Raw genomic sequence first — 12,350 nt, forward strand, 5'->3', positions numbered from 1 at the left:
CCCAAAGAATACCTCCAGATTTTGAGAGATATGAATTTTAGATAAAATATTTTATCTTCTTAAAACTTTGTTCACATACTTTATAAGTCCCTATTAATAGGAAAAAGCCACAAGCACTCTACCAATATTTTAGGAGCATGCTAATAAATCTAAATAAAAATTACAATACCTTATACTAGAAAAAATGTATTTATATATTTATGATTGCATTTAAACAAATAAAAATAATATACATAATACAAATTGAGGAACATTTCACTTATGATTAGATACAAAAAAGGAAAATATACCTGAGAAAAATATCAATAGTGCTTACAATTAACATCTAGATTTTACAAGAAAAAGGAAAAAAGAGTCTGAAAATTAGGTAAGAAAGGGGGGAAAATTCAATTGGATTCTCCTCAGAAGTAAGGTGACAAGGTACTCATATTTAAGAATACAATAGTAATAACATTCACATAGGTATCTTCTCAAGTTTAATCTTAAAAACATTTTTTAAAAATCCTTAGAATTAGCCTTAGAAACCATTACACCAAGTTTAATTTTAAATACCATGCATTAATATTTAAAAAAAACCCACAAAAATCAGAACTTCATAAACCTATCTACATTTATGATCTATGCAATGAAGGAAATAACAATAGGACCTAAATACTTCTCCAAATTTTATTTCTAATATGCTTAATTTTCATTTTCTTTGCTCTTAATGATCTACACCATCAGTTTTTCTCTTGCTCAACTTTTAAAACGCTATGCAAAAATATAAAAGGGAAAGGTTTACATACACACACACAAATATAAACACAACAGAGTATCCCGTAACAAAAAATACAAGATAGGCCAACTTTAAGCTTATCTATAATGATTATTATCCCAATGATGTGTCTAAAATATTGTTTTGCCTATACGAGAATCTTACACAATCAATAAAATTGGATTTGAATATTGAAAGAATATAGATTTTTCAAAATAATTTAAATGTATTTAGGAAGTAAAAGCTTCTTGCTGAGAAAAAAGTAATCACGGGTGGCACATTAATAAAATTGAATAATAGCTAAAATAATGGGATTGGATTCCTGGAACAGAGAGGAATTGACGGGACTACTCCAGCCATGAAGACAGAAGAGAAACAGTCCAGAGATGGAAGACACTGACGACGCCTTGCCATCAGTAACCTGCAGCGACGCACAGTCAGCAGCTGTGCGTCCTGCAGGTTGCCCACGACCAAACCAAAGAGGGTCGGACCTGCATTACCATCATTTGTCCACCATCCAGAACTGAAATATCATTGCTGACATGTACACATAAGGAACTGTTTGACATTGAAATTGGGACTCAAAAGAACTGTTGGCCCAGAAAGAAACTCACTACAGACTGATTCATTTATCTCTCAGCATAACCATTATTGCTTGTCTCATTTTCGGTTCTTATTAGTGTATTTCTAGTAGCACATGATCTCATTCATTTAGGGGAAATGATGAACAACATAGACTGATGAACAAGAACAGACCCTGAGACAAGGAAGCATAGATCAGACTGTCAGACCTTAGAGGGAAGGTAGGGGAGGGTGGGGGTAGTGAGAGATATCAACCAAAGGACTTGTGTGCAAGCATATGAGCCTAACCAGTGGTCATGGACAACAGGGGGTAGGCATACATGGGGAGGGGTTTGGGATGGGAAAGGGGGGATGAGGATAAATATGTGATACCTTAATCAATAAATAAATTAAAATAATTTGATTGGAGAAGTTTGTCTCTCTATATTTTGAAGTATAAATTTTCACAATTTGCTTAAGCCCACCTTATTTTTAAGGTCTAAAAAAGGATAAAGCTAAATAATTCTAAGTGAGAGAATAACTTTAGTATCATTGTCCATCTTTAAAAACTGATAAAAACTGCTCTGGTTAAATGAAATTTCCACAAAAATATCTATTTTTTAAAATTTAGGGGGGGGGGGAAAATGTCAGTAAGGAAAACCTCTAAGAATTTCTGATTACTAAATATTAAAATTAAACAGTTTGATACAGAATAATTTAAAAGAAAGAAAATAAGAACAAAAAGCATCACGTTTAAAAAGCAAATACTACAATTTACTTACATTGTATATCCAATATGAAAGAATATCGGATATCCTTTTCCAAGGCTGGATGTTTTACAACACAAGTAATTCGCCTTCCTCTAGCAAATCTGGTTGGAAACAGCTTGTACTGGCTGACAATTGTGGCTGTTTCATTTGGAAAGGAAGTTGTAGTGGACTCCACTTCACCAAGATCACCTTCCCAGTTAATATGTGCAACTGGTTTCCCAGTTGCTGCAATACAAATGGCTGCTACTGTTTCGTTTCCTCCATCAATTAAAGAATCTGGCCCTTTTATCAAGCTCACAGTGGGTTCAACTATTCAAATTAAAAAAAAAAAAAAGAAGTTACATGTCAATTAAGAATATATTTATATCCTTCCAAGCCACATGTATACATATTTCAAAAATTTAGGAGTAACTACATATAAAGTATAGGCACACACTTTAATGGTAAGTCTTGGAATAAAAGATGATCATGAGCCAGGACAAATAAGAAGCCAAGATCTTATAAAAATATTACAACAATGGCTTTCCTAGTGACAGATGAGTCCTTCTCAAAATTAGCATATCCAAAAAATTACTGTGAAATGGACCATAATTTTCACTATAAAATTAAAGGTATTATTCCTCTGAAAAAAAAAAAAAGGTAGTTCTAATATTTAATGATTCATTTGTGCAGCAAAAATATATAAAGCATATTTAAAAATAAAAATGTAAGTATAGAATGACACTATTAAAACAGAATATCACTAATACATATTTAATGGACTGTGAATGCCACCTATTTTTTTCTTTCCTGGTATAAGTAACCTTAATGTTAAACACTTTCTATCAAAGGCCTTCAATCATGTTTTATATCTCCCTTAAAAACTTTTATCTGATAAACACTACTTACCCAGATGATCCCTAATTTCCTCCAACAAGGCTTGACTCTACATTTCCTAACCATTTGCCACTCAATAAGTTTGATATGCATTTGAAATTCTGTATTTTGCCTATATATTTTAGAACTCAAAGAAAAAAAAAAACCCACAAAAAAACAACCTACAAATGTTGAACTATCTATCATCTTGCTACAAATTGCTAACACCTATTTTTCAAAGAAATGCCCATTTAAATTAATGGTAACATAATTTACTCAATCACCAAGGTTCAAGAAATGTTATTGTTCAAACCTCCCTTATTTCTTATATTCAGCCAGTTACAAAGATCTGCTAGTTTTTCCTTTATAATAGCTCCCTTCTTCAGTCAAGTGGCAGAAATTAGTAAATGAATTTCAAGCCCTCACAACCTCATGGCTGAGACATTATAATTTCAGGACCTCTTCATTTTAATTAATAAAAAACACCAGACTGATCATCCTGAATCACAACTTTTATCACATTACTACCTAAATCAGGTCTAAGTTAGTTAATCCTCTAAGCAAGATGAAAAGGTGGTCAGAGCAGTGTTTCTCAAACTTTACTGTGCACCAAATCATTTAGGGATTCTGATAAAATGTAGAATTGTCACTCAATAAGTTTGATATGTATCTGAAATCCTGTATTTTAAAAGCTCCAAAGTGATATCAATGCTGTTAGTTCATGAACGACACTTTAAAACAGCAAGAGCCTGAGAACAGAATGGAGGTGAGAAGCAGCACAACATTGCACAATAAGTTCAAATTTCTAGTAATATACAGGTCAAATTTCCCATCCTATCATTCAAATTACTTTAATGTGGTCCTACTCTACCTTTCTAGACTTTAATTCTTTGAACAATCAACAAATTACTCAATGTTTCTACTAATGAGGGTTCTCAACAGTGAGTATTCCACTTACCCACTCTCTCAAAAGACACTTGGCAATGTCTGATGATATTCTAAGTTATCATAAATGAGGAACTGCTATGTACTACCGTGTTTCCCCGAAAATAAGACATCCTCTGAAAATAAGACCTACTTACAGGTTTCCTTCTGAGTGAAATATAAGGCATCCCCCGAAAATAAGCCCCCCTAGACTAAACATGAGAGATTTGGCCCACTGATTCTGAAAGAAATGGAGTCACAAGAAATTCACCAGGAAAGTCAGGAATTGGATTGTTATGATGATGTTCCAGAAGATGATGACATGATTGTCATTGAATAAATGAGTAAATTCTTGATACTGTAGGATTCACAGTTTGTCTGGTTTGTGTTGACAACTACCATACTACCGTACCGTATACAGGTAATACATTTCCTTTATTTTCATTTAACAATAAATGTGTACCATATTCTTCTTCATGGAAAAATAAGACATCCCCTGAACATAAGACCTAGCGCATCGTTGGGAGCAAAAATTAATATAAGACACTGTCTTATTTTCAGGGAAACAAGGAGCATCTAGCGGTTAAACGCCATGAATGCTGCTAACCGGTCTACAATGAATAGGATAGCACAACTCAACAAATTCCAGGCCCAAATTTCAACAATGCTGACTTTAAAGAAATTCTGCCCTAATGTGTACTGTTTTCTGCCTGCCTATGTTAGTTCATTCCCTATACTTCTTTCCTTTTTTGCCTACCCCAAACCTACCCACCACTCAAGAACTAGCAACTATTGTTTATAAAAAACATTTCTAAACTGACAAGTTCACCAACCCATTCCTATATCCTTCTTAAATAAAATTAATGTATGAGACTGCTATATACTAGGGACTGTTACAGGCTTGAGGGATATCATGTTATATTTTAAAGTGTAAAGGTGTAGCCCACATGTTTACAGTGAGGGAAAAATAATGAACAGTATGGTAACTGCTACAATATAGTCATGCTCGAGATACAATGGCAAAAGAATAAAAATCATCAAATTGTGGAGGGAGTAGATCTTCAAGAATGGCATCCAAAAGAATGTGTTTTGATGGACAGTGGTTAAATAAAAGAATGTAGGAAGAGAGAGATAGATGGAAAAACAAGGCAATCCAGGCATAAGGACAAACATAAAAAACGTGAATAGGTGTTAAAAGAACTACAAATAGTTTACTAGGATTATAAAATTTGAGTTCTGCGAGGGGAACAGAAATGAATGAAATAGATTAAGTTAAAGAAGCATGGGTAAAATTATGATTAGTCTTATACTGTAAACAGTCTTGAGTTTTAAAGCACTGAGTACTGCATTAATTTAGGAGAAATTCCTAAAATTTAAAGCAAAAATAAATTATTTCCACTAGCTCTCTCTTCCATATACAAACTATTTATTATGTTCTTAGACACTGAACTTTTTTACCCTAATGGCCTGTACTTGATTTTTCAGATATTTATGCCTTGGCTTCCAATCAAAATATTTCTCAAAAATAGCAATTTTCATGAATGTAAATTATATTTCCTCACAACTCATAGGATAGTGCCTTAAACATATAAATTCCTCAAAAATTTTATTTTACTTCTATTTTTGCATACTATCTCTCAATGCAAATATATATATAACAAAATTGTTTTCCTGCATTCAAGAGACCCTAAAGTTACTGCATTAAATGCTAGGTGCTATGTACTTATTTGATTCTCTGAAAGCAGACACTGAAACCAAGTAAGGACTACTAAAGGCTTATTGGAGAGTAACATCTGGGAGAAAAATGAAGAAAAAGGATGGAGTAGGGAGAGCTATCAGCAGACCTGACAAATCTGGATCAAAGACTGCCCCATTAAAGGAGTCCCACTTTGGGTATAAATGTCTAAGGTACTATAACTCCTTAATCCTTATTCTATTATTCAAAAGTACTCACCAGCATTTCCAAATTGTTTTATCTTTCACTGCAAGTGGCTATCTTAATGCTAATACATTAGCTCATTCTAAATTACACAATAAACTTTAAAAGTTATCAGACAGAAAAGATCTTTCATTAGGAACAATAGCACAGGATGCAAATAGCTATGCAAATCCATGATAGCAGAAATAAAATTTTATTTGAAACAAACCTGAGGTGTCAATGGCTCCAAGAAGAAAGTCATTTTAAAAAATTAAAAAGCTATTTAAAGGTTTTAATTTAATTACAAGGTGAAAACTTGACAGAAAGTAAGTATGGCAAAGAGCCCTGACTGCTGTGGCTCAATTGGTTGAGCCTCATCCCATGCACCAAAAGATCGTCTGTATGATTCAGTCAGTAACATGCTTCAGTTACAGATTTGGTCCCCAGTTGGAATGCTTACAGGAGGAAACTCATCAATGTTTCTCTCTCACACTGATGTTTATTTCTCTTCATTCTCTCTCTCCAAAATTAATAAAAACATTATATATATATATATATATTTCAGAGAGGAAGGGAGAGGGAGAGAGAGATAGAAACATCAATGATGAGAGAGAATAACTTATAGGCTGCCTTCTGCATGACCCCTACTGGGGATCAAGTCTGCAACCTGGCATGTGACCTTGACTGGAATCAAACTCAGGACTCTTTAGTCCTCAGCCCGATGCTCTATCCACTGAGCCAAACCAGTTAGGGCAATAAAAACATATTTCTTAAAAAGTATGGCACACCCAACTAGTGTGGCTCAGTGGTTGAGTGTCGACCTTTGATATCCTGGTTGTGGCCTAGAACCACAGTGGGGACATGCAGGCATCAGTTGATCAATGAGTCTCTCTCATTGTTGATATTTCTATCTTTTTCTCTCCCTTCCTCTCTAAAATCAATAAAAATATATTTTGAAAGTATGTAAAATAATCTCATGAAAAAAGTAAACTAGGCAAGACCTACATACAATTACATAGATAGGTAGGTAGAGACGAGATTTTGTTTAACTTAAGAACTTAGAATCAAAGGATTTTGATACAGAACTTGAAATACTATATTTGAATTCTTTTATTTTACACCTAAATTTATATAGTTCAATAATTTTAAATTCTTTAAAATATTTTTAGTATAATCTTCACAACTACCACTAAAACACATAATTCAAGCATACCTACCTAATACAGTTACGGTTGTAGAGGATTGAGCATTTCCAAGTGGGAATGTAACAGCTTTGCATATGTATTTTCCAGAATCAGAAAATCCTATGTTATGTAGAGTAATTGTTGCATCATTAAGTGAATAGTTTTTAAACAAGACTCTTCCCTGATACTCTCCTTGAACAGAGAATCCATATTGAGGATGATGAACTGCAACAGTCTGTGAACCTTTGCCATGTACCTTTTCCCATGAAATTTGGGTTATAGTTTCATTTACTTCAATTAAACACTTCAATGAAACATTCTTTCCCCATACTGCTGTGACATGTGGCTCCACAATAATTGGTCCAGCTAAAGCACCTATAGAAGAGAAAAAAAGAAAAAGGTAGAGTTCTTAAAATAAAAATATATTGTATTAAAATCTTCCTCCCCTTTCTTTACTCTCCCTCCTTTCTTCCCCTCACACACTCACACACATGTCCTTGAGGCTAGATGTAAGACTCAAAGAGTGACTTTTAAATCAATACCCAACGATATATGTTGCATTGGAAAAAACACTAGGTTAGGTCAAGAGTAAATTTGGAAGCAGATCCTTCCCCAGTCAAGTCTTCAGATGAGATCCCAGCCCTAGCTGACACCTTGACTGCATTCTCATAAGACTCTGAAGCAAGGAATCTAGCTAAGCCATGATTTGATTCCGGGCCCAAATAAACTAAAAAATAATAAATCTATGTCCTTATAAAGCTACTAAGTTTTAGAGTAATTTGTTACTCAGCAATATATAACTACTTCATGTAGGATATATTCAACCACATATAATACTAAAGTATCTTCCTTTGAAGGTCCCCTCTATCAAAAATCTTTATAAAAAACTTAAGATACACCAACTGACAGAAAACACTAATTTAGAAAACAAAAAAGTAAAATAAATTTTCCCATTTCACAGATGAAAAAACAATGCCACAAGTGAAAGTTAAAATAAAATTACATCAAACTTCTTCCTTATAATACTAATTTCCTTCCTAAAAGCAATAGACAAAATCTAAGTAATTTTAAGAGAAATCAAACTGATATTCATAAATACTAAAGTCAAATAAAATACTGATCATTGACAACTATATTAAAATATAAAACATAGTCCTTGGAGAGTTTATATCTTACATAAGCATCCTGACTAAAACAAACAAACAAACAAAAAACCCCACAAAATCAAATTAGGAAGTACCGTATATTTCGGCATATAAGACGACTGGGCGTATAAGACGACCCCTAATTTTACAGTTAAAACATAGGTTTAGGCCTATGTTCGCTGTATAAGACTACCCCCCACTTCCGAGGCAACACCAGTTCTTTTTTTAATTAAATTTTTAATGAATGACATTTTTCGAACATACCGTACATTGATACAATAAATGGAAGGTCTCTTCACAATGGCAATGCCATGAACTTGACCGAGAAACAAGAAATCCAAAAGAGAACATTAACAATGATGGCATCGTCTGGAAAGAAAATTACATGAAGAACTTGCAGAAAACGCTTGTTTGTGACTGGGATGATAAGAGGTTTTTCTAGGCAGAGGAGCATTGTGAGCTTAAAATCCTTCAAAATCCTCATCATGTTCTTCTTCTGACATCTTAAGTTCATCAATGACCTCTTGTGGTACATTTGTAAGACAGTCATCATATGGATCAAATTCCGAATCAGATGGTATGGCTTCAGCTTCGGCTTCCCCTTCATCTTGCCACAAGAAGTCATCCTCCATACCGTCCAAAGAATTTGATATGCCACACTTCTTGAAAGACCTGATTACTGTTTCTTCAGTAATATCATTCAGGCTTTTATGACAAAGTTACACAAAACATCCAATTGTGGCGCATGCATGTTTCCTCCTTTTGTGAATAACTTTTCGCCGTTAACCATCCACTCATTCCACTGTTCTCTAATGCGATCTTTAAATGGCTTGTTTAGGCACACATCCAGTGGCTGTACCAATGATGTCAATCCTCCAGGAATAACTGCTGCATCTCTGTTTATTCTTGCCAGCCTGTTCTTTGTGCTGGTAGTTAAATGAGCCCTGAACATATCCCACACCAGTAGGCTACGTTCTTGACGAAGTCCACCTGGTTGTCTACTCCATACATTATCAAGCCATAGCTTTACCCCTTTTTCATCCATCCATCCTTTTTCATTCACATGTACAAAAACTCCAACAGGGAACTTGATTTTTCAGCATTGTTTTTCTTTTAAAAATAATCATTGGTCTTAGTTTGGCACCATCAGCGGTACATGCTAGTACCACTGTAAAACTGGACTTCTCATGTTCTGTTGTTTTAATTAACACTGTTTTTGCACCTTTTGGATTAACGGTTTTATTTCCAACCATATCGAAATTCATAGGAGTTTCATCCATATTTCCGATCTGACTTAATGCATAGCCGTTTCTTGCGCTGTTGTATTACACATTGATGGAAAAGACTTACTTTGCCGTCAAGATCTGCAGGTAATTTTTGTGCAATTTTGGTCTTTTGCCTCAGTACCAGATTGTGCCTTTCCAAGAACCTAGTACTCCAGGATACAGTGGCCTTAAATCCTTTGCTATTATCTGGGCTAGATTTGGCCCACTGAAGTGCAAACATACGTATTTTGCTTCGTGTCACTACATAACCATTTTGACGATGTTCAAGAACCATGTCTGCTACATGCTTTTCGAGTTCTGGCCAATAAGGGGTGCCTCTTCTTAATGCACACTTACTCCTTGGCATAGTCTTTAATGCTTCTTCATTCGCTTTCCAGTCTCGGACCATCTTTTCTGTTACTCCATATTGTCTTGCCGCAGCACAGTTATTGTGTTCCTTGGCAAAGTTTACAACTTTCAGTTTGAAACTGGCTTCAAATTTCCTTCTTCTTGCTGGAGCCATGATGGGTTCTTTGTTCTTTTCTACCAGCCATTTGTTGTACACCCACTAATCTTTTAGGCCGGGGTTATACAGTACTCTAGCTTCAGCTACACATAGGATGTTCTATTACGGTACCTTTTAACTCACTGTATGTGTCCTGATACAGCAGCTTTGGCTACACAGAATGTTCCTGTGCTGCAACTGTATGTACCACGGTGAGCCAATCACAACAAGCAAAGGTTCAAAGGTTATAATAGACCGCCTCTCTGACTCTGGCCAATCTGAGCAGGCTTTTTACCAGAACACGGTGTAGCTTCGGGTACAGAACATGTATAATTTGCATACATAAAAAGCCTGCTTGGATTGGCTGAGTTAGAGAGGTGGTCCGAGCAGCCTTGCAGTGATTGGTGCGGGATCGAGTTGGAAAATTCGTTTAGCGGCATATCGAGACGTTTTTTGGGATATACTAGGTGTATAAGATGACCCCCGATTTTCGGTTGACTTTTTTTCCTTTCAAAAGTTGTCTTATACGCCGGAAAATACGGTAAACCAATGTAAGCACTCAAAATAGAAAGTATAAACAATACTACTAAAGTTTAGAGTTATGTCTAAATATTTTAAAATAAATACAGAAATGCAGAAGGGTATCAAGAAAAATGTGCTTGAACATGTTCAAACATTCCTAAATAACAATATAAACTTTACAAATTACTTCCATGAATCTTTTTGAGAGAGAAAAAAAACTTAATGAATTCATGAAAAATAAGAGGACGGACATAGATAAGAGAGGGCAAATTTCACCATCCAAAAAAAAGTGACTGAAGAAATTACAAAAAAATGTACTAACAATTCTTAGCAGCTATGGAAGAAAAAGGTTGTTTTTTTTTAAGCATTGCCTCAAAAAAGTATCAAGCTTCAAAAAGTTTACCATCATTCTCTGACATGCTTTTAAGTATAGATAATTACTAAGATTTTACAATTGATCTGAGAAATAAAACATAATTATTCTGATGGATTTTAGCAACCTATCATAAGCCTGGTATTAAATCAGAAAATATATAGATAATTAAAGAGCAATTTTTGAATATTAATTGAAATACTCATATACTATGAAATAAAAGAAAAAGACACAAAGAACAAGTAGAAAACTCTAGGAATGTAAGAATATTTGAGGCTACTCATCACACTGAAATCTCACATAACTTTTTCATTTGATGCTAAAAAGGTATTTAATAAAGTTTAACATTAATTATGATTCTTTTTAAAAACAACAACTGAGAAAAGGGTTCTTAATAATAAAGTTGATTCTTCTAAAATGTCATTACAATAAAATAGAAAAAAGGGAGATATAGATAGAAGAAGAATCAAGGCAAATGGCTTATTATTGTTCAATTAAGACTGAAAATTCCAATGCAAGGTAATAAGAGAAAAAAACTAAAAAAGTTAGGAAGGAACAGAAAATAATTTGAAAAACCCATTACTTGAAAAACTTAAGAAGGCCAAGTAAAGGGCATTAGAACCAATAATATGGTTGCTTACAAAGCATGCAAAATATAAAATTATCATGTTATAATAGGTCATTACATTTACACATTTATTGCAGAAAAAAAGCTTAATATTTAAAAGCACTAATATTTAAAACACCTATAAATAAAGTTGTAAAGAACCTATAAAATTGAATGACTGGAATAAATAAAAGCTATATCATATTCCTGTATCAAAATACATAATACTATATAAAGGTCAAATCTCCCCATATTAACAAATTTTATGCAATTGCAGTGAAAACCCTAATAAAAATACTTGAAACTAGACAAAGGACAATAGCTAAGAAATAGTTCAAAAATAACAAAGGCCCAGTTGTAGAAAAATATTAAAGTAAAAACAATAAAATTCTTGTTATTAATATCTTAAAACAATTGAAAATACACAGACCAGAACAACCAAGATGGCAGCATAGATAAACACCTGTACTTGCTGCCTCTCACAACCACATAAAAACTACAACTAAGAGACAAAATAAATATCATACAGAACCACAGGAAAGCTAGCTGAGTGAAGTTCTACAAATAGAAGAAAAGAAAAAAGCACACTGAGACTGGTAGGAGGTGTGGAGGTGCGGAGACGCACGTGAAATGGGCTCACAACTGGGTGCGCTGCCTTTTTTTTTTTTTTTTTTTTTCTATTGGGAGGGAGACACAAGCTCCCAGTTGCTCTGAACTCAAGTTCCGGGAGAGACTCTGGGGACCCAGACTCATACAGAAAGAAACTGGACTTTCTGGCATCAGGCTGGAACAAGAGGGCAGCTTTCTCTGAGAGGTGTTCACAGCAATCATTGTTCCTGCACTGGGCTGCAGGACAAAGACACCTTGGGAACTTTCCAGGGCAGGGCTGACTGTCAGCCATTGCTGTTTGCTCCACCTGGTGATTCACTGAGACTGTGCCCTAACCAATTTACAACCCCACCCAAGC

General features: G+C 34.4%; 1 protein-coding gene across 3 annotated transcripts in view; it reads right to left on the reverse strand.

Annotated features, from left to right (window-relative positions):
* The window catches only part of NECTIN3 (nectin cell adhesion molecule 3), a 127,837-nt gene that overhangs the window by 65,180 nt on the left and 50,307 nt on the right, over positions 1-12,350 (reverse strand). For all 3 annotated transcript variants that reach the window (XM_084874038.1, XM_084874037.1, XM_084874036.1), the window contains exons 2-3: positions 7,000-7,341; positions 2,098-2,394 (exon numbers count right to left, since the gene is read on the reverse strand). In XM_084874038.1, the coding sequence (XP_084730164.1) occupies positions 2,098-2,394; positions 7,000-7,341 (639 nt within the window). The remainder of the gene's footprint in view (positions 1-2,097; positions 2,395-6,999; positions 7,342-12,350) is intronic.

Source organism: Pipistrellus hanaki, assembly GCF_964339955.1.
Source record: "Pipistrellus hanaki genome assembly, chromosome: 2".
Lineage (NCBI taxonomy): Eukaryota > Metazoa > Chordata > Mammalia > Chiroptera > Vespertilionidae > Pipistrellus > Pipistrellus hanaki.